Source organism: Palaemon carinicauda, chromosome 4, assembly GCF_036898095.1.
Source record: "Palaemon carinicauda isolate YSFRI2023 chromosome 4, ASM3689809v2, whole genome shotgun sequence".
Lineage (NCBI taxonomy): Eukaryota > Metazoa > Arthropoda > Malacostraca > Decapoda > Palaemonidae > Palaemon > Palaemon carinicauda.
This window is the reverse complement of record NC_090728.1, coordinates 33,115,752-33,139,987: the sequence shown is the minus strand read 5'-3', so window position 1 is coordinate 33,139,987 and position 24,236 is coordinate 33,115,752. Positions and strand designations below refer to the sequence as shown.

The window sequence follows — 24,236 nt, the reverse complement described above, 5'->3', positions numbered from 1 at the left end:
GCACCTTGGAACAAACTAGTATTACACCATATACATATTACATAAGCATAAAATGCAACAAAATCAGATGGAAAAATACACAACTCAAGCGTCATGGAAAAGCTGAGCTTAGGGGGGGAAATGGAGTGAAATACTGGGATGCGTCACATCTAAACCACACCCATCTAACCTTGCTTAAGGTGCTCATCCTCATTAACTGGAGTTTTCACCCTTTGTAACTTTCCCATTTCTTAATGATGCTATATCATTTAGCAGACAGAGCTTCTTCTGTACATCACACTTGCCTTAATCAAAAGTCATTATTATAAGCATTATATTTTCCTTGAAGCATTTATTACACACCTGGCAGCAAGTAAATGAAGAGGACCTTCTAATCATATGTTGTCCCTATGAGCTGCTTCTTCTTTGTCTATCTTTTCCCACTTTTATGTGGGGTCGATGTTTCCAGCCAGCGTTCTCCATCTACCTCTGTCCCACACTTCATCACCGGTTAATCCCTTTGATCAAAGGTCATCACTGATACAGTCCATCCACTTTCGCTTTGGTCTCCTGCACACACACAGCATTCCAATCTTCCTTCTCTCCATGAAGTCAACCAGCTCTCGCCCTTTTCCAGTCATTGCCCCCACATTCAGAGTTGCTACTTTCATCCTCTCCTCAAATATTTTCCTCTGAGCTTGCCTCTTTAACCCAGCCCGCCCATGATTGGGTAGCCCTTGCTGATTTTTCAGAGGGATCAGGCGAGGTCCCAACGGGGAACACCCAAGCATTAATTCTAATCTCACAATCTTCACTGGCCATATTGGTTTTGGCTAATTTTTCATGGCCGGATGCCTTTCCTGCTGCCGACACTTCCCATTTACCCGGGCTTGGGACCGGCACCAAGTTAAGGCTGGCTCCCCCCCCCCCCCCCCTCAGTGGCTGGGTTATGGTGTCCCCATGAGCACTTTCTACAAATACATGAGAAATTAAGTAACTCCATATGTTCTAAAAATGGCTTTTCCTTAAAATTTCTGAAACCTACAGCATAAAACTTTCAGAGTTTCATTTAGTGCAAAATGTCAGTTAGTAAATACAATAGCATGGGCACACCTGCTCACCATTGGTTTCTAAAGCAGCAAAATGGTTGAGAACTGTTCTAATCTTACTTGAGTTGCTTCATAATTAATCATTCTTCTGCCTCTCTACACCTAAATCAAAACATGTCCTAAGGATAGTCAGCAATCTACCATTCCTTATAAGAAAATCCAGTTATGACAAGTTATTTAACAAATATACAGTTACCAAGTGTTATGTTGTGAATCTTTGTTAGATGTGCCTTAAGTTTTGATATACAAAGCAGAATAATTCTTTATATGTTACAAAACTTGAGACCTTTTTCTATAAAAAAAAAGTTTTTTCCCTAGGTTACATTAACCTGTAATACAGTACAATAATACCCAAAACTTAGCAATGTACAGTAAAGCTTTGGTCTTCGTGAAATTTATGTTTTGAACAGGAATTTGTCGTACAGTAGGTTAAGTTAGGATATAACCGTTAGATTTTATCCATAACACTGTAATTCATGTTGGGGTACACAGTATCCTCAAATTGTTTTATCGGTAATAGTTTACAACACCAGGCTCTCCATTTACTCCAAAATAATGCAATCCTGCAATTTTCATCTTCTTGCACTGTAATTAGGTGGTTATTTAAATTCTGGGAAAGCAATAATTAGAAAGATATGTTGAGGAAGGGGGAAGGGGTTATAAAAAAAAAAATAACTCTGTTTCCTCACTAAACGATTCGGAACTGACACGTCAACACAGTCAACCAAACAGAATTCGTGATGCCAGCGTACATAAACATTAGTCTGTGATGCCAGCGTACATTTGATATACTGTACTGTATATTCAGAATATGATTAGTTAAAAATGAATTATTTACTCAAAAGTGTCCATAAAATATGCAATTTACAAACAGTGACACTTTTGAGTAATCACTCAATTTTTGATTAAGTATATTTTGAATATACAGTATATCAAATGTACGCTGGCATCACGAACTTCTGTTTATGTACGCTGGCATCACGAACTTCTGTTTATGTACGCTGGCATCACGAATCCTGTTTCGTTGACATGCCAGTTCCAAGTCGTTTGGTGAGGAAACCGAGCTATTTTCCTTTTATAACCCCTTCCCCCTTCCTCAACATATGTTTCTAATTATTGCTTTCCCAGAATTTAAATAACCACCTAATTACTGTGCAAGAAGATGAAAACTGCAGGATTGCATTATTTTGGAGTAAATGGAGAGCGTGGTGTTGTAAACTATTACCGTTTTATCTAGAGCATTGCAATTCATATCAGGGGTGGTCTCAGTTTGGCTAGGTTAGGATCCAACATCAAAGGCTAGGTTAAGTAAATGAAAACTAATGTAGCGGTTATTTTTTTTTTCTTTTGGATACCTTACAATTAACAGACTTGGTCACAATACTCAATATCTAAACTGTCACTATCATTTCACAAGTTAGAAAAAAAATCGCATAAGTACAGGGAAAACATTATTGAAAAATCCCCTACATTGTTTCATATCTACCCTATTAAACCTAATATCCACTATACATTGGACTTTGACGAGCACAGTACGTAAATTTTGCACCCCCGAAGTTCTGCCATTGGTAAAATGTCTTGGCCTAGGACCACCGACTTAAACCAGAGTAGGCCTACCAACATTGCAAACTACAAATCACCTATCCATTTTTTATTTGAAAATAACACTGACGACACTTTATTATACCTGGCCCTGATATCTAAAGTAAAGTTACTAACCTGTAAAAGAATTTATAACGTTTAACTGTCGAAAATGTCGGGAACTATAAGTGGTAATCCTGTTCTTTGTCTTCTTCCAAGGACAACCTGCAGAGTAATGACAAAGAAGACACCCGATTCCGGACTGCGGAACAATACATTTACCAGGAATATTGGAACTTGGAATGTGAAAACCATATTTTCCTTATTAATTCCTTATTTAATCGTATCTTTCTTTTGAATAGCATGATATAAAGATAGAACAAAATATATATACATTAGATACATTCATAATTCCGTTAGTTTTATGATCAGAGAATAGAAACACCACGAACTACTTTTCCGACTTTTTCAAAATTTCTAAGCAAGCAAACAATTGTTTGAACACCACCACAAATAATGCTCATATTTATATGCCCTCGTAAATGCGCAGATCACACACTCATATATGTTATATATATGTTACACACACACACACACATACACACACATAGCCTATATATATATATATATATATATATATATATATATATATATATATATATATATATATGTGTGTGTGTGTGTGTGTGTGTGTGTGTACCTATATATATATATATATATATATATATATATATATATATATATATATATATATATATATATATATATATATATACTGTATATATATATATATATATATATATATATATATATATATATATATATATATATATATATATACAGAGAGAGAGAGAGAGAGAGAGAGAGAGAGAGAGAGAGAGAGAGAGAGAGAGAGAGAGAGAGAGAGATGTATTTTACCGGGACATTGAAGGTAAAAAAACCTGCCAATATCCATCAATATCTATGCAAAACGTAAAAATCCATTTATTATCTTTTTCTGTAATATTTCCTGGTAAATATCTTATTGGTGACAATCCACTTTGTTCCAGTAATATATATATAGGCATATATATATATATATATATATATATATATATATATATATATATATATATATATATATATATATATATATATATATATACACGAAGGATTACAATATAGTGGAGGTGCATATATGCATATATCAAGTGATCGTTCTAGTTGGTTATGAATTTGACATTAAACTGAGGATGACGAAGGTCTCAGTAGTTACCTTATTCGATTCACAAATTTTGTATAATGTATACTTGCCGTATAACCCTAACACCGTTTTTCATGATTTTCAGCTTTTAAAGACGATTTCCTTTTTATTCATTGACAACCATATCTATTTTTTACAAAGTTACTTAATACTTTGAATATCTATAGTGTAAAAAGTTTCGCTGAGATTCTAGCAGTAAAAAAATCATAGAAAGTTTTTCCCAACATGGATCTGACAAAATGAATTCCTTTGTAACATGAAATGTTACCAGATGTAATGTAAAATCAACACAAAATTATTAAACTTATTTCAATAATGCATGGAAAGAGGATGTCATTATATTTGCCTGGGTATCATACGCAGCAGTGATATGACTTGTACAACAGCCGGAATAAAAAAAAAAAAATGTTATTAGTTCTTAATCTTTGGTAAAATAATTTTTAAAGTTTAATATTGGTTCATCTCATATTATATCCATACATGCACGAACAATATTAGATTTGCAAGGGTTAGTTTTTAATTCAAGGGTAAATCCTATGAAATGTGCGACTGAAAACAATGTAAAATGAACAACAAATGGTATCCCAGATGAAGAAGAAGCTACGAAAATAATATGGTGGAAGTATCATCCGATATACGCCATTACTATGGTTATCATATCAGTCTTTGTTAGATGATTATCTCCTTAAACATAATGATAACAGACTTTCTGTCGTATAACTCTGAAGAATAGTTACCTCTAGTAAGGAATAAATTCATTTAGAGATTGGTCATTTTACTAGATCTCGAAATATTATGATGTATCTCGACTTTATCATAATTAACACGAAAAGTCCTTTATGAACAAAAACGTTTTCTATTTGAATGGGCTTGTGTAACCAGTCCCTCTATAGAACATTTTCCAAATGAAGTATAGATTTAAATAGTCAGCCCCAATATTGGGGAAATCATTCTTCATATGTCAACAAGCAAAAGTTTAATAACACTGCGAGATTAGGTATAGGACTATACATTAAATGTTCATATTTTAAAAGAATAATTAAAGCAAAGGTCTACAAATCAGTTTCTGAAGTCAGTTGATATTTTATTCAAGAATTGAGTATTGATGCTTATGAAGGCTTTTTACAAATTTGGGTCATATGAGCTGACATAGGGACTTGGGAGACTATTCGGTGCCAAGTTGCATTTGGACAAGAACCCTTCATTTGTACTACGAAGCAATAGGCAAATTTATCTATTGAAATTATATCTATTTTATGTAATCTGAATATCTCGCATATTAACAAGGAAATAAATTTAGATTTTCTGTCATTAGGAAACCCCCAAAGAGTATCTTCTTCCATTGTTTTTTAAGAGCAATAAGTATTTAATGCAGTGATATTCTTATGACCAACTGATAACGCATGTGGTGTAGCCTATCATAACAGGAAAATCTGTCGAAAAATACCTATTAGTAATGATGCTGATTAGGTATCACTGACTGACAAGATCTTCGGTGGGGGTATAAAAGGGACCACGGGCATCTGTTCAGTCATAACCAAACCTGAAACGGAGCAAGATTCATCTAAAGAAGCAGAAAAAAATTGAGAAAAACTATCGGAGACGAAAACACCAAGATGAAGGTCCTGCTTCTTTTAGCAACTGCTCTTTCCTTTAGCGAATGTTCGCAAGTTTTGATGATATTACCCTTAGGATCTGCTTCCCACAAGAACATCATCACGCCCTTAGCAGATTCCCTTGGGCGGCGAGGTCACCAGGTGACCATTGCCTCCCTACACGCCGGCTCTGCCAACGCCTCTCATTCCTTCACTGATCTTGTGGCCGCTGATGCCTGGAACTCTATCAAGAAAGTGACGGGCGAATTTGATGTCTTCAAGATGAGAGAAGCGAGTGGAGGAAAGAATGTCAACTCCCAAGTCATGAAAAAGGTTCTCCATCATCTACCCGAGTACTGTGACGCTTTTTTGAGAGACCCTGGCGTACAGGATGCATGGCGCACTAAGCCTGACTTGATTCTCTTGCCAGCTTTCATGAATGAGTGTGGATTAGCCCTTGTACACAAATTCAAGGTTCCCTTTATGTATGTGACCACTTCTGGGCTTACGCCTTGGACAGCTGACCTCCTCGGAAACCCTGAACATCCGGCATATGTCCCCAACCAATATCTTCCATATGGAGACCACATGAACCTCTGGGAAAGAACACTGAACACAATTGTCAGGTAAGATTATATATCAGTGTCCCTTTATATGTATTTTTCAAGTTATAGTTGCAAAATGTTATGGAATCAGAACAATTTATCAGTTAATGGCAAAAATTTTTAGTATTCTTATTGAATAAATCACAATATTTCAGCAACAAACTAAGCTTATACCAATATTTCTTTTGCCAACAGGTTCATCTCACCATACCTACGAAATCGTCTTGTGCTATCTCGGTTGGATGGTGTCGTCCAGAGGTTTCTGAAGGATCCATTTGTTTCACTTTCTGAAGTAGAGAAGAATGTTTCACTAGTTCTGGTCAATTCCCACTACTCCTTAAGCTACCCACGCCCACTGCTGCCTAATGTTGTTGAAGTGGGTGGCATGCACTGTCGCAATCCACGCCCAATACAAGATGTAGAGCTGAAAAATTTCTTGGACTCGTCTCCTGTTCCTGTAGTTTTCTTCAGTCTTGGATCATCGATACGTAGTGAGCAGTTACCTGCTGACCTGCGCAATGCTTTGGTGTCAGCCTTTGCTCACCTTCCATATCGCATCCTATGGAAATGGGAAGGAGCTCCTATTGCAGGTCTGTCGGCAAACGTCTTGACACGTGCTTGGCTTCCCCAGCAGGATGTCCTTGGACACGAGAAGGTGAGGGCCTTCTTAACTCATGGAGGACTGCTGTCTATGCAAGAGGCCATTTACCATAATGTGCCCATGGTTGGCATTCCCTTAATGAGTGACCAACACCTGAATGTACGTCAGGTCGTTAATCTGGGTATTGGCCGAGAGCTCACTCTGGAGACCATGAACTCCCATTCCATCATGGAGGCAATAACAGCAGTCATCGAAAACCAGTCCTACCGAGATCAGGTCAAGATAAGGTCAGCCTTATTAAAGGACCAAGAAACACCATCATTGGACCGAGCTGTCTACTGGACCGAACACGTCCTCCGTCACGGAGGGGCCCAACACCTCAGATCAGCTGCTGCCAACATGTCCATCCATCAGTACATGATGATCGACGTAATAGCTGTGCTTACTCTTGCAGCTGTTGTTCTACTGTTCTGTCTGAAATGGCTACTGAAATTCATGTACTGTTCACTTTTACTTGCTCTCAAGAAAGCATCTATAAAGTTGCAAAAGTCAATCAAAGGTCATCTCCATATAGAGTAAATGAGTGTACGCTTTAAATAGCTGTACTGAGATGGATCTGAAAGCTGATCTCATTCCTTGCAATGTGTACCTGATAAAATAACATTTTCATCCTCAAGTTTCTCCCATTTATAGATAGTCATTCATTCATAAATCTTTGAAAATATTTATCTGAAATTATTCTTCATCTCTATATTTTCTAGTATCATCAAAACACAGTATACTGTTTAATAGATTTTATTTTTATATCTGCCAAATCCTATTATATAAATAAACAAATCTGTAAATTTCGTATTTCATTTCTATATGAATATTATCCTTTTAAAAACATCTCTAAACAAAATGATAAAATGTAATGTGAACGAGGAGAAATCTTCAATGATATACTGTTAGGAAATTTTTCTTGCATAAAATTTATTATCATAAACAATTGTCCAACCTATTAACTTCTGCTTATGGCCTAAGTCTAAACTATAGGCCTATTTGAGGATTTACAATAAGAAAATTGATTTCAATATATATATATATATATATATATATATATATATATATATATATATATATATATATATATACAGTATATATATATATATATATATATATATAACGGATTTTGAGCGAAGCGAAAAATCTATTTTTGGGTGAGATAGCCATGGCGTCCTGATGGAAGGTTCCTGTTTGGTAGCTTCCTTGGGTATAAGACTACTAAGATATTCCCAGAGAATTTAACCACAGGTTATCACAGAATTCTAACTTCTGGAGCGAGTATCTCAAAGGTTTCCCTTTAAGACATCGTAATACAACAGGGGACACGCATGTCTGGTCGTGCCACATAGCTATCTCCACCCCGAACAGAGTTAACGCTTCGGTGTGTAAGGGCTGAGAATAGCTGGGAGCCGTTCCACAGCTAATCTCACTCGTGGCTACTACTGATACTCGAGACGTAAACAAACGGACGCCATTGCTCTAATGACGTCACGAGCGTCTTTATCCTGGCGCCAGTTGCTGCCCATCACCATGATACAATTGTGTAGGGTGGGAACAAACTGACGAAGTAGTAGGGAGGGTCCATCAGGACGCCATGGCTATCTCACCCAAAAATAGATTTTTCGCTTCGCTCAAAATCCGTTTTTTGGGCTCAAGCCATGGCGTCCTGATGGAAGAGTACCAGAGAATCAATGTATCGTGGTAGATTTTCCCCCAGAGTTAAGTGCCTAGGCATTGACAAAATAGCAAAGTAATCTTAGGTAAGAACCATAGGAACGAAGTATCCTGCCCCCCATTGGTAGGAAGTTCCCATGGGCTATGCCGACGTCAAAGTGGTATTGAAGGGCTATTCATCTTGACAGAAGAGCTTTTAAGAGCTTAGAGATGAAGCAGAATGTTTGATATTTGTATAGGAACATTCTGAAGTAGGCCAGTGGTGGTTGGGCACTGTGTGTAGGGTTCATCTCCTGATTATCAGAAGTAAGTATTCGTGTAGGAACCTTACTGAGACAAGGTGAATATAATTTAGGAATAGACATCCTAAATTCTTCATGACCATAAGAAAGGAGGAATAAATAAAACTATGACAGTATGTATTTCATAGTAAGTAGGAGCTGAAAGAGACGCACAAGTAATAAAATAGAAATTTTATTTCACAATGCAGAAATTAAATAATTTACAGCAAAAAGTAAAGTTCATTTACAGTAATAATAATGTACATAGAAATAAAGGCTTGCTCTTGAATCTGAAAGGGAATTTCAGGATTAGTAGGTACTCGTTCTCGAGGAACGCAAGTCTTTAAATAACACATCATGCTCAAGGCATGCGGCACTTGTGTGACACTATGACATTTCACCTGGGATAAGAACAGTTATAAAAGCACTAAGTGTTTTTAGACATCACTATGAATCACTCGAGGGTCAACATAGGCACCCGAAGAGTTAGAGTCCCAAGTAACTCACTGTTCTACGCAGAGTTAGGTGCAGGTTTCATAACGCTACCTGCGGCTACCACAAAATGTTTGATTTCGTGCACTTGTTTCGCATAATGTTTAAAGAAAACTCGCGAGGACTTCCAGCCCGTAAAGTTCTTAAGGCTCTCGAAGTCCATGCTCTGAAAGAAGTTCAGAGAAGATGCCACTTTTCTAGGATCATGACCAGCGGGTGTACTGTTCGGATCCGCTCTGCGAATGAAGTAGGTGATTTTCGCTCTTAATTGTTTCAGTGACAGGTCGCTGCCCGATGTTTCTCCTTTGAAGAGTTGGCCTCCACCAAAGTTTGAAGTTCTGCGAAGATAGACCTTGAGACTCTCTACTGGACATAGAGAGACATCCTCCTTCAGGGGGCATATTCTCCAAGGGCCCCATCTTTTGGTGGGTAATTCATTTTTGGCGAGAAACGTCGGATCGGGGGAGAGGGTCACTTCTCCTGAATCAGCAAACAGGATGTGTCCCTCTTCTCTTGATAATGCCACTATTTCGCTGACTCGAGCTCCCGAGGCGAGAGCAAATAAAAATATAACTTTCTGAGTCAGATCCTTGAGGGGGCATGAATCATTGTCCAAGTTGGAGGCGAAATGGAGCACCTTGTCTAGTGACCAGGAGATCGGTTTCGGAGGGGGTGCTGGGCGTAGGCGAGCACATGCTTTCGGCAGTTTGTTAAAGATGTCGTTGGACAGATCAATTTGGAAAGCATATAGAATTGGTCTAGTCAAAGCCGATTTGCAAGTTGAAATCGTATTGGCTGCTAATCCTTGTCCATGAAGGTGAATGAAGAAGGACATACAGAAATCAATGGTGATTTCTTTAGGATTTTTTGCTTTAACAAAGGAGACCCATTTCCTCCAGGATGATTCGTATTGCCGTCTCGTGGATTCGGTCTTGTATTCCTCTAGGAAGTCTAGACTTTTCTTCGAGATCCCAAACCTCTTCTTTGCGGCAAGGGAGAGAAAATCATGAGATGAAGGTCCTTGATTTTCGATGATGAAGCGAAGACAGTCGACTTCTGTACTTGTTGAGAGAGAACTGGGCCCGGGAGAGGGATCAGCTTGGGCTGCAGCTCCAGGACCAGGGGGTACCAGTTGCTCCGGGGCCACTTGGGAGCCACTAGGGCCGCTGTCCCTTTGAAGGTTCTCAGTTTGGAGAGGACTTTCAACAGAAGGTTGGTGGGAGGGAACAGGTATATCTTCGACCATCTGTTCCAGTCCAGTGACATGGCGTCCACCGCTTCTGCTTTGGGGTCCTCGTACGGGGCTACGTACAGAGGAAGTTGATTGTTGTCGCTCGTTGCAAAGAGATCTATCTGAAGTTCTGGGACTTGATGGGAGATGAAGGAGAATGATCTTGCGTCTAGAGACCATTCCGACTCTATCGGGTTTGTCCGAGATAGAGCATCCGCTGTCACGTTGCGGAATCCTTGTAGGTGAACTGCAGACAGGTGCCACTTCTTCTTCTCCGCCAGACGGAAGATTGGGAGAAGCACCTGATTTATCTGGGGCGATCTTGAGCCCTGGCGATTGAGACAACGAACTACCACCGAGTTGTCTAGGGTTAGACGGATGTGGATCGAGGGCGGCGGGGATAGCTTCTTCAGAGTAAGAAGGACCGCCATGGCCTCCAAGATGTTTATGTGGAACGTCTTGAATAGTGGAGACCAGGTCCCTTGAGCTTGTTTCAGGTGGGAGTGACCTCCCCAGCCCTCCAGTGAGGCATCCGTGTGGATGTTGAGTGATGGAGGAGGGTGTTGGAGAGGAATGGACCTTTTCAGGGCCATTGCTTCCGACCACGGCTTTAGGAGGCGTCGAAGTCTGTTTGGAAGCCGTCTCTTGAGGTCTCTTCGAGCGATGGATGCCGATCGTCTCCAGACTCCCGCGGCATCCTTTAGCTGTGCACGAAGCACTGGGTTTGTCACTGAGGCGAATTGTAGAGAGCCTAGAACTCGTTCCTGCTGTCGTCTTGAAATGCGTTTGGATTTCAGTAGTCGCTTGACAGACCCTGCTATTTCCTTCCTTTTCTTCTGGGGGATGGAAAGGCGGTGTGACTGAAGATTCCAGTGGATTCCCAGCCACTGAAACTTCTGAGCCGGAGAGAGGCGAGATTTCTTCTCGTTGATCTTGAATCCCAGGTGTTCTAGGTACTGGGTAACTTCGTCGCAAGACTTTGTACACTCTTCGGGCGAGGGAGCCCAGACTAGCCAGTCGTCGAGGTAGGCCATCACCTGGACGTTTCTTAGGCGGAGCTGTTGTACTATGGCATCCGCCAGCTTTGTGAAGATCCGAGGGGCCACATTGAGGCCGAATGGCATGGCCCGGAAGGCGTAGCTTTTCCTTTGGAGTCGAAATCCTAGGTAGGAGGAAGCGTGATGGTTCATTGGAATGTGCCAATAGGCATCCGCCAGGTCTATAGAGACCGTGTAGGAACCTTGAGGCAGAAGGGTCCTTATTTGTTGAAGCGTCAGCATCTTGAATTTGTTGTTCTCTATGAACTTGTTGAGGGGGGATAAGTCCAGAATGACTCTGAGCTTGTCTGAGTCCTTCTTGGGAACGCAAAACAGTCTCCCTTGGAACCTGGTGGACTTTACCTTCCTTATCACCTTCTTGTTCAAGAGGTCTAGAACATATTCTTCCAGAATGGGGGTTGATGGTTGAAAGAACCGCTGGAAGATTGGGGGTGGTTGCACCCAACTCCAGCCTAGACCGTTCTTGATGATGCTGTGTGCCCAAGGATCGAAGGTCCAACGATCCTGGAATTGGCGGAGTCTTCCTCCCACCGGAAGCACTTCATTGCTTCTGGTGTCCCGAGGACTTGTTGCCTCGGCCGCTAGCTCCCTTTCCTCCTCTACCTCTGGAGGGACGACGAGAGGCGTCTCTGCTTGCACCCCTGGACGAGCCTCTACCTCTGGCATGAAAGGTAGTGGATGGCTGCTCAAAGGCAGGGGTGAAGACCGGTGACTGTGACAACACCGGTTGGGGGACCAATTGAAAGGTCTGTTGTGGTTGGGCAACCACTTGGGAGGTAGCGGGTCCCGGAAACTGACGTCGTTGTTGACGTTGCTGGGGTTTCGGCTTCTGAGGTTTCCTCTTAGGCTGAGGTCCATCGTCCTGAGAGGTTTTCCTTTTTCTGGACATGCCCCACTTGTGGAGAAGGTTCCTATTCTCCGTGGCGGCTCTGTCAGTTATTTCCTTGACAAGGTCGGAAGGAAACAGGTGCTTTCCCCAGATGTTGGAGGAAATCAGCCTCCGGGGTTCGTGTTTCACGGTGGCACCGACAAACACGAATTCACGACAGGCTCTACGAGCCTTTATGAAATGGTACAAGTCCTTCATTACCGTGAGTAAGTGGGATTTGGCCAGTACCATGTAGTGATCGGGTACTGCTGTGTCACAGGCCATTACTTCAAGTTGGACTTGATGAGAAAGCGAAGCTGCAAGCCTCTCCTTCGTGTCTTGTTCCCGGCGAAGGAGGTGGTCGTTGAGCTTAGGGAGGTCTTCATTAAACTGACGTCCGGCGACGTCAGGATCGAGCCTACCCACGACGAAAGTATGTTGGACATCTTTCCATTGCCTAGTGTCAGGGGGTGTCACGATGGAGAAGGGTCTGCACTCCTCCAGTGCAGGGCAGGGTTTCCCTTCTTCCGCCGCTTTAAGGCATGCAGCTAAGGCCTTTTCCAAAAATGGAAGAATCGCAGTGTCAGGTGCGACATAGGTAGGATGCTTCTTGCTCAAGGCAGGAAGCTTAGAGCAGGTAAAGCCCCTGCTCTTAAATGCGGAGGCTAGCATAGCCTGGGCCTTTGCGAGATCGAACACTATCTCTTCTTTAGGTTCGGTCTCCTCCTTCGAGGCAGGTTCGGAACGAAGTCGGACGTAACAGTCCGGGTAGGCCTCGAAGCTTGGGAAGAACTCCACATCTTCCAACGGGACCGTGCCGATCTTGTCACTAACAAAGATCCTGCCGGTCGCAATAACCATATGCTCTGCATACCTCCACGGGTTGGCATGAGAGCAAGCTGGGAGATCCTTGACCGAGATCTTCTTCGTGTCTCTGGATCCAATCATAGACCTGATGGACTCCTGGTTCTCCTTCAGTCTGTCGTCCATGACAGCTCTAATCAGTCGGATCAGTTCTTGGGTGGAAGAGGAAGGATCCGGGGTCGAGGAGGTAGACGGAAGGGACAATTCCGTCGGTGTAGGAGTAGGCGGAGGGATGGACGAGGGAGTAGCTCCAATCTCCGACTCGGTGTATTCCACCTTGTCTTCGTCCTCTTCGGCTCCTTGAGCCATAAGCGTCTTCTCCGTGTCTTCCGAGACGTCGGAGATCCGTTCATCATCCTCGGAATCCAAACGACACTCGTGCATGGACTGAGCCATGACCACATCAGGTTCCACTGAAATTTGGACAGTGGGGATTGCTTCCTTTGGAACCACTGAGTCAGGGGAGGCCTTAGGGAACAGCAGGGACCTCAGTTCTTCGGTGGCCAGGTACGGTCCAGTAGCATTTCTCTGAAAACCACGCACCCACTTGCGCAGTTTCTCACGAGCAATGTCTCTAACCTCCGCTGAGGGAGGGTTATGGAAGGCCTCAACTAGGTAGGCCTGGCAGACCGTACATTCCAGTGGATTCCAGAACTTCCAATCCCCTTTCTTGTCTGAGCAAGGGGCGTGAGTCCTGCACGCCGTATGTCCGTAAAACTGCGAGCGTTTCACAGCACAGTAGGCGAAATCGCACTTCATCTGCTCCTCCTGTGGAAGAAAGAGAAAATGAGTATGGGGGAGCCATAGGAATGGCTCTTAAATTAAGTTAATATTAATCATTAATTTTAACTTAAGGAAGGTGTGATGCATAGAGAATGAAACAGTAAAGGAGACACGCTCCATGCATCTCGCCCGGCTGGTTACCATAGGCTTGGTCCTGGGATAATCCAAATGACCGAGATCATTGGATATAGTTTCCTAGGATTCCCATTATATTGGAACTCCATGGAAAGCCAAGGACAAGGTTGGGATCGAATTCATTCGGTTCCCAGATAAGAGCCAGAAGGCCTCATTAAGGGTAACTGCTTCTGGCAACCAGCCGCGCTAAGATGCACATAGCATGCTGGAAATAGAAGAATGCAAAGAGACAGCATGATCACTAATAGAGCAGTATTAGGTACTGATCTTAGAAGCAAAGCAGCTTATCTATTTGCAAGGTAGGGCTATCTAGTCTTATGATAGCTACAGAGAGGGGGTGCAAGTATTCTTGACGCCTCTGGGGCATCCGGCAAGCCGCCGGCACGCCGGAGCTCGCTCCAGCATAGATTCTGGCATTAGAACAGACAATTTTCAAAGTCAGTTAGATACCAGGATGGCGGCCGCCGGCACAACGGCGGCACGCCGGCAGGGAGCGGCGGCTCCGGCAGCCGGAGGATGCCGGATTGGTGACTGGGGTAAGGATGGTACAGGTAGTATCGGGTTGCCGGCAGTATATGCCGGCACTCCGGAGATCGACCGGCAAGCGGACGAATAGATAGGAGTAGGAGAGCCGCCGGTAGTAGCCGGCGGCAGCCGGCAGTCCCTCGGTACACGGGGGGCTGGGGGCAAGGGTAGGGAAGTCACCAAGAGGGAGGCAGGTATTGCCGGCAGTAGAGGCGGCAAGAGACCGGCACCCGGATAGATAGAGAGACAGGGGGAGGGAGGAAGGGATGTAGGAAGTACCGTCAGGGTTCCAGACATCCCTCCCCCTCCCTGAGGGGGTGTACCCATGATAGAGACAGGCTCTAGCATCCATAAGCAGGGGTCACTAGGGACCGGGAGCAGGTAGCCCAAGGGAGGACTAGGGAACACCCAAGAGGGGGGGGGGGAGACTCCCCTATGCAGAGCTACACTAGTAACTAACCTTATAGGACACTATGAAGGTATATGTACCAGAGCGGACAGCACAGGGAAGCTCGGGTAGCCCTACTCTTCCACCCTAAGGAGGAATTGTAGGACAGGGGACAGATGAGTATAAACTAACCTAAGCATAGGCTAGGCTATACAAGAGATAGGTGGGGAGGGAGAAGAGAGGGGTCTTCCCAGGAAGGGTTTCTGTACCAGAGCGGCCACAAAGGGAAGGGAGGACACTCCCTAACCTAAGATTAAGCTGATCGGCTAAAAACGGTGCAAGAGTACAGTTTCAGCATGGAACAGAGAAACCTTCCTAACCCGGCCTAGATCAGGGCTAAAAGTCCTGAACTAGGCAAGGAAGAAGACGTATCGCTATCGCAGGAAAGTCGTAGACTATCCTAGCCATAGAGGTAGGCTAGCCTAACCTCACTCTCAGACGCAATCCTAAAGGGGGTTCATTCCTTTAGGGAGGACTGAGAGGCGATATAATACTCTATTAGACAATAAATCCCTTTACTCAGAAAAGGGATCAAGGCTAAATAGAGGGAGTGCCAAGGCAGGGGATGAAGGAAGCATATAGGGGTCCTAAGGTTAGGTTAGGCTAGAAAGAATCACTGACTAGCCTATCCCCTATATGGTCCCTGAAGGCGAAAACATTTGCATCACTAGTCAAAAGTATTGTAAAATAATAATGCCACTATCTTCATAACTTAGTCTAGGATCACTGATAAATCATGCATGAACACTTGTATATAGGCTCCTGGCCTGGGGGCTATAGTAGCCGACTGGTATGAGGTCAATCGATGACCGATAAAAAGCGTCTAAACACGATATAAAAGTTCCTAGCTATGAAGACTAAATAAACTAATGTATTCGATTAGTATATAAAGCCGGAAGCGTTGTTGTGGCTAACTAAATAAGACATGCAAAACAACAACGACGCCATAAAATGGCGGGTCCGGTAGAGGCACAGCTCTGCCACAAAACATCAATTATTTCGCGAAATAATATTTACTTTACGGCCAGAGCTTAATTAAACAATACTGGAACCTTGTACTCAACTTTCCAGAAGAAGGCGAGGCTGAAGGTAACGACATAGCGAAGATGCAAAACGATAAAGTTCACACAAGGGAAAATCCGTCTCAGTAGGGCAGCTACTAAACAAAGGATAAAGACGCTCGTGACGTCATTAGAGCAATGGCGTCCGTTTGTTTACGTCTCGAGTATCAGTAGTAGCCACGAGTGAGATTAGCTGTGGAACGGCTCCCAGCTATTCTCAGCCCTTACACACCGAAGCGTTAACTCTGTTCGGGGTGGAGATAGCTATGTGGCACGACCAGACATGCGTGTCCCCTGTTGTATTACGATGTCTTAAAGGGAAACCTTTGAGATACTCGCTCCAGAAGTTAGAATTCTGTGATAACCTGTGGTTAAATTCTCTGGGAATATCTTAGTAGTCTTATACCCAAGGAAGCTACCAAACAGGAACCTTCCATCAGGACGCCATGGCTTGAGCCCAAAAATATATATATATATATATATATATACAGTACAGTATATATATATATATATATATATATATATATACACACACATCATCATCAGCAGTAGCTAGTCTGCTGTAGGACCAAAGCCTCAGTGGTAGGTAGTAGTGGGTTGGCCAGGGCAACAGCCACCCGTTGAGATACTACCGCTAGAGAGTTGTGGGGTCCTTTCACTGGCCAGAGTATAATGCTTTGAATCCTTCTCTCTGGTTACAGTTTATTTTCCCTTTGCCTACACACACCAACACACCGAATAGTCTGACCTATTCTTTACATATTCTCCTGTCCTCATACACTTGACAACACTAAAATTAACACACAATTATTCTTCATGCAAGGGTTAACTACTGCACTGTAATTGTTTAGAGGCCATTTTCCTCTTGGTAAGGGTACAAGAGACTCTTTAAGTATGGTAAGCAACTCTTCTAGAAGAACACTCCAAAATCAAACCATAGTTCTCTAGTCTTGGGTAGTGCCATAACCTCTGTACCATGGTCTTCCACTGTCTTGTGTTGGAGTTCTCTTGCTTGAGGGTACACTCAGGCTCACTATTTTATCTTTTTTCTCTTCCTCTTGTTTTGTTAAAGTTTTTATAGTTTATATAAGAGATTTATTTTATTGCTGTTACTGTTATTAAAATATTTTATTTTTTCCTTGTTTCCTTTCCTCACAGCTATTTTCCCTGTTCGAGCCTCTGGACTTATAGCACCCTGCTTTTCCAACTAGGGTTGTAGCTTAGCAATTAACAATAATAATAATGACATTCCACTCACATCTGCTTATGGTCTTTCTATGCCAGTCTATACCCACAAATTTTCTAAGCTCATCAATCCATCGTCATCTCTTCCTTCCTCTGCTTCCTTTGCAGTCTCTAGGGACCCATTCTGTTATTGTAAATGTCCATCTATTATCTGTTACTCTCATTATACATTCTGCCTATATCCATTTCTTTTTCTTACATGTTAGAATATCCTCTACTTTAGTTTGCTCTCATATCCATGTTGTTCTTTTTCTGTGCCTGTGTTATTACCACCCTTATTCTTTCCATAGCTCTCTGAGTTGTAACTAGTGTATGTTATAAGGCTATAAGATTCCAAGTTTCTGATGCTTAAATTAATAGTGGTAGAACCATCTGATTAAATACTTTTCTTTTAGAGTGTGACCTTTTACATTTCACAATCTCATTTTATTTACCAAAAGCTCTCCATCCCATACATATCCTTCTTTTAATTTCGGTCTCATGCTCTGGTGAAACATTTTCTGTCTGTCCTATGTATGTATATTCATTGACAATCTATAGAGGTTTGTCCATATCTTATTTGTGTTCTCTCTGCATTTTCATGAAACATTATCTTAATTTTACACATATTAATTTTCAGTTCGACATTTCGGCATTCTCATCAAATAATCTTCTATCATCTTTTGCAATTCCTCCCATAATTCACTAAATAGAATTATGGCATCACCAGAGAATGGTGAAAAGTAAGATTTGTCAAGATCTAAAGAAAGAAATAGAAAATCTAATTTTAAGAAAGAAAATAAACACTCCACTAGAGAAAAATCTTTCGAGTTCAGTTTAGCAATACAAAATGGGCACTCGCAGCTACATGATGAAATAGAAGCAAGTAAATAAGAAATAAACAGACTTAAAAATTGTATTGGAATCAGCACAAGATATAGGTGGAAAAGATCCTAAACAAGATCATGGAAAACTATCAGAAAAACCATAAACCTAATGAAGAAAAATTGGAAATTACGGTAAAATCCAAGAGAGATTTAATAGAATTAGCAGAACGATCCAGATCAGTAAACAAACTAAAATTCCAAGACATTCTTAAACACAATTAGACCAAAATTGAGGAGACTGTTGATGAATGAAGGTTACTGGCATGAACGGTATGCAATGTAGAAACAACACACAAAATTATATGTTAATTATCAGGTGGTTTATTATATCTTGGTGGACAAAGTCTCCTATATTGGTAAATATAGAGAGTACTATGCAGATACAACTAACTGGGTGTTTGGATGACTAAACAGAACAGAACTGATGGCATTCACAGTTACAAGTCAAATATATAGACAAAAGGAACATACTAGAATCATACCAAAACATGTGGACCCTTCTACATGTAAACAAACAATTGACTGGAAGGGCCACCACAGTTTTAGAAACATCCAGCACAATCTGTGGCAGTAAGTACGTAGATAATCAACATTACTCTTTTTCTAAATTAAAATAAATTCTTTATCTAATAATTAATATCAAACTGTTAGTTACTTATCCTCAAGATCAAAATTTCAGTGTCTACAAAAATTCTTATCATTCACATAAGGCAGCTTACTGTACATCAGACTTGATCATTTATACAAGTTAATTTAGATCAGCCCCTTTCTAGACATGGTCTTTCAGTTTTACTGGGGGTTTTCATTCCCTTTAAGGTAGTTTTACAATCATACGTTTTTCTGCTTGTCTTGCAGGTTTCAGGTACCTTTGACTTCTCTACTTTGGACTTCCAGACCGATTGGTTTCACAGAGGTGATGAGCATTATTTTCATTGGGATGAGGATCAGGTTCACTGTGTGTTGTCTTACTAGACATAGCAATTCAGTTTCTAGTATTCTGATATTTGTCAGTAACTTAGCCTTGAATCAACTTGATTTCTGACATAAATTTCTCCTTTCTGGCATTGGACGAGATATTTTCTTTCAACTAGTTATTTTATGATTGTGCCTGCTTTCCAAGACCTCTCAGTATTGCCATTCTTCCAGGACATAATGTACCGATTGTTTGACTTGTTGTATGACTTCTGTTGTTAACTTTCACTGCATCTTAGGGTCGCTTAATCTCCTCTTTCATCTGTTTCATAGACAGTTGAGTCTCAGTTTTTCGGCCAAACATAGCTTCAGGAGGACTAACAGACTCTTATCTTGGTATACTTCTCTGTTCAAGTAGTGCAAGATACATGTTTGAACCTTCTTTTAAACATTTCTTCATTAGGTTCTTAACTATTTCTCCTGCAACCTTGGCCTCTCCATTGCCTTGCTGGTGATTAAGTGATGACATCTGTTAGTTAATGTTCCATTCTTTGATGAAGTTCTGGAATTTGCAACTAGTGAACTGAGAACCAATATCGCTCACCAAAGTCTTAGGTCTTACAAATGTAGAACACATCTTCTCAATTCCGTGAGTAACATTTCTCGCAATTGGAAATTTCAGGAACAGTACTCATATTCTATGAAATCGGTGCAATAGTCGACAACTACCAGATAACCACGTCTTTCAAGCTCAAATAAATCGCATCCAGTTTTCTGCCAGGGTTCACTTACTAAATCAAGCGTGATGAGCTGCTCTTTCCTGTTGGCTTGCTTCAACCCTTGGCAATTTTGATAACCATTTGCCATCATTTCAACTTCTTTGAATATTTCTGGCCAATAAATAGTTTCTCTCGCTCACCTCATTGTTTCTGGAGCATTGTGAGAAGCGTGGACCAGCTTTTCAATCACTGGAGGGTAAATTTTTGATATACAGTATGGACCTTTATATATCATACCATTTTCATATGATAATGGGTCTTGAAAATCAAGAAAGTTTTGGCTTCATACACTACTTTCTGTCTGAACTCAGGCCAACCATTAATTGTGTAGAGGGTGGATCATTTGCAGTTAACTCCTGGATTTCTTCCATGCTCCTGTCAGGTGCAGTTTCAGGTACAAATGAGCAGATTCTTGGAACTGCCATATCAACCTGCAATTCCAAGTAAGCTCGACTCAGCGTATCTGCCAGTTATAAATTTTTCCTTTTATCAACACAATACTCATAATCATAGCAAAAATCCTCATTTTCAGTGATTGAACTCGCTGGGTTGCTGAACTCAGGTTGTATGGCTCTCGTGATTACCTGTCTGATCCAAGATGAGATGGAGTTCTTAATGACTTTCCTTTTGACTCTTCCTGAGCTCACAAAGAGCCTGCTGATCTGAGGCAGGCTCTGGCAGTTTCTTTTAGGTATTTCCTCAGTGCCTATAAAGGGCAGAGTAACAGTTGATCTAGGTCGTCTGTTACAGAAAGGAGATTCTCAGTCCGGAAGGGCCAGAATCTAGGATCAGCTACAGCCGGATTTTGAGTCTTAGTCACGAACTCAGGGACAAAGCTGAGCATCACATTCCCCCATCCCCTTGAATTGGCAATATAGGAAAGACCATGTAGCTTGCTGACTCCCTTTACAGAGGCCAAGGCCAAAAAGAAAACCGTCTTTAACATCAAGTCACGGTCTGATGCTTCACGAAGAGGTTTATAAGGCTCTCCTTTCAAGACGTAGTACAGTACTTGTGCTAAATTCCAAGGAGGAGGTCTAACTTGTGACAGAGGACAGGTTCACTCAAAGTTCTGTACGAGGAGGGGCAATTCCATCGAGAAGAAAATGTTCACTACATTCAGTCTAAAAGCGATGCTCAAGGCTAAGCGATAGCCTTTGACCGATGTTAACGAGCAGAGATTTTCCTACCTGAAGTACAATAAAAACCACGATATTGTTGGAATAATGGCACTAAGGGGAGCAATACCCCTTCCACAAAAGACAGTCCAGACAACTCCCGGAGGTATCCTGCCCTTCTCTTTGCAACAGGTCTTGAATAGCTTCTTTTTCTAAGAAGTTGCTGGATAACTTCCAGGTGTGAAGATGAAGCCTGTGTGCATGTGCGCAGCAGGAAAGGTGGGTTTATTCCCCGCCGGGAGAAAAACCACAAGTGCAGGGCCCAAAAGTCCTGGCTTAAAAAACTTGGAACTTTCTGTTGAAACAGTAGGGGGCCAGGAAAGAACACATTCTCCAGACCATTCTCCGGACTGGAAAGAGGCATCGATGAATCTAGCACTCGTTTCAGAAATCCCTGTGGAGGCGACCACTAAGGAGAAGCATGAGTTGCTCACCTCTGAGAGGTGAAGCTCGGTGCGTCATACTCCATAGACCCTCAACTCACTGAGCGTACTCAGGCTGAGGGAATCCATTGTAATCTACGAGCTGATGAGACTGACTAACATCAGACTCTGGGTTAGTCGCATTTGGCTCACCCAATTGGAAACTCTGAGGAGTACTAGTCTGCACATGCTCTTGTTTATATGCTGAAGAGATATGAACAATGGATGGTGCGTTACCTTCAGAGTCTTGGAGAGGAAGACCAAGGTTAACTTCGGAGGACGCAGATGTAAGCTTCCTCTGTGCCCCCAACTGGATCATCTCCAAATGCTGTTCCTTTGAAGGGGACTTGAAATCCCTAAGGAAGGCCAGAGGGCGTTGCCACTTCGCTAAGGGAAGTGGCGGCATCCTCTATGACCAAGGGTTGACCAGGGGTCAAAAGGCCATCACTCTTACCCGACCGTCCTCTGGAGGAGAACGAGTGGGCAGAGTCAACGTGGAGGGATTGAGCCAACGGAGAAAAAAGTCAGGGTTGCTTCACCTTTGAGGAGGACCCCTTAGAAGAATCCCTTTTGGATTTATTATGCCACCTTCCAAACCTCACCCACTGGGAGGACGACCACTGCCGACACTAATTATAAGGCATGTCCTGCTTACAAGAGTGACCTCTGCAAGTCAAAGGGAATGACGATCGGTGTCAAGGGGGGACATGAAGGTGCTGCATTGGTGCACTTCACAACCAGAAGAAACCTGCATAACCGGATCTTAAAAAAAACCAAGCACACCTGAATTAGAAAAAGCAAGAAAGTCAAAAGCCAGTTTGTATCATGTTAACAGTAGAGAGACACTACATCTGCACTCTACAGAGCCAAAAGCAAAAGTGACAGTATATCACAAGTATGTGTGAGCGGGATGATCGTACTACCACCACTAACTAGCAGTAAGGGGTTATACCTCGCTTAAAATCTTATGGCTAGTTTGTAGCTTTGCCGAAAGTACATTCCCTATAAAGAGCGAAAGAGTTAGTATGAAGCGTTGGAACAAATACCAGGTTAGAACTGTATATTATCATTGTACAATACTTTTCTGTTGTCTTTCATGCATATAGAAATAAAATGAAAATTAAATATATGAATAAACATGAAACAACTTCAGAGTTAAAGGCTTGAAAGTTCATCAAATCCAACTCAAGTTAAACCCTTGTAATAACTATGGATAGTACTAACACGAGTTCTTACTAAAATCATGTCACCTCCCTACATATCAGGTTCTTAAATTTAAGGGTTCAATTCTTATAACACAGATTTTATAACTTTTGTCTTATGAATAACGGTAGTATGTATTTTCTTGAATAGATTGGATTAAAAAATTTGAACAGAATGCCAGACACTGCAACCAGTGAGGTAATTCAGTATGAAAAAAAAAACAAAGAAAGTGTGTAGATAGAGCATAAACATCTTAATCACCTATGGTGAGAGGTGATCTTAACTTTTTTTTGTTCTACTGTCAAATTAAGCTTATAACTTTGACCTCCTCATATTACATACAAGAGAACTTTTAATTTAATATGGTATTTCTATAATAGTAAACAGAATGGGTACAGAATAACTAATAAAACAAAAACAAGAGTACATCGATTTATTACCACTTTAAATTACTGCACTGTACATATATATACACTATAATACACTGTTCAACATGAAAACTTTTAACTGGTAAATATGGGTAGCACACATAAAAAGAAAAAGATAGAAAGTAGAGCACAGTAAGTAAATAAGTTATATATATAAGAATTTATTGTGATTACCAAGAGATAATGGTTTTCCTTCTTTTTTTCATGTTTTGGGAAAAGTATGTTTTTGGCGAGTACAGATCATGTTGCTATAAATTCTACTTCGCTTTCCACCACTTAAGTTGTTTCATCTTCCTCTTGCGGGGTACCCCATTGCAGCTACATAAATTTCTAAGTGTTTTTATCAAAATAAATAGAAATAGTAGTCATTACTATAATAGTGGGTACATAGATGCATTAGACATTGCTTTGTCCCACGTGTACATTGTCTGAAGTAGATCAAATTTACTATTATCAATAGAATGTAAAATAGAGCAAATAAATAAATAAGTATCATAGGTGTATATGACGACTATCAAGACTGATTTGTTATATCTACCTGCTGTCTGACTATTAAAGACATCTGTATTATAGAACCTCTTTAATCCGTTCTAACAAATCTATGAAATGGAAACAAAGAAACAAACCAAAGCTAAACTATCAAAAACCTAGCCATAACGTTCCAAACTCTACATCTACTCCTTCCTCCTCCATCTTTTCAATCCCAGCCCACAGCTTAAACACTTTCTCGTTATTAGCTCCTTCTATATCCTTAATTACACTTATACCAATGTGTTCCAACATTCTTCTCCCATTTAGAATACTGCATTTGTCATTAAGATGTTTCAACCAAATACAGTACTGATCAAATATAACTCTTAAACACTTTTCTAATTATATACATCAACTTGCTAGTCCATTAACGTTGTGATTAGACGTAATCTAGAAAACTAACGCCCCACGTTTCTCGTTCTCAATTACACTTTCATTCTTTGGAAAATATGCATTTCTAAATGGGGTCTTACCAAGCACATTTCCACAACGCA

General features: G+C 41.3%; 1 protein-coding gene across 1 annotated transcript; it reads left to right on the top strand.

Moving 5' to 3' along the window:
• Positions 1-5,528: 5,528 nt before the first annotated feature.
• Positions 5,529-7,418, top strand: LOC137639875 (UDP-glycosyltransferase UGT5-like). Its single transcript, XM_068372138.1, has 2 exons — positions 5,529-6,133; positions 6,308-7,418. The coding sequence occupies exons 1-2, from the start codon at positions 5,529-5,531 to the stop codon at positions 7,290-7,292; spliced, it is 1,590 nt and encodes a 529-aa protein (XP_068228239.1). The 3' UTR covers positions 7,293-7,418.
• Positions 7,419-24,236: the final 16,818 nt, after the last annotated feature.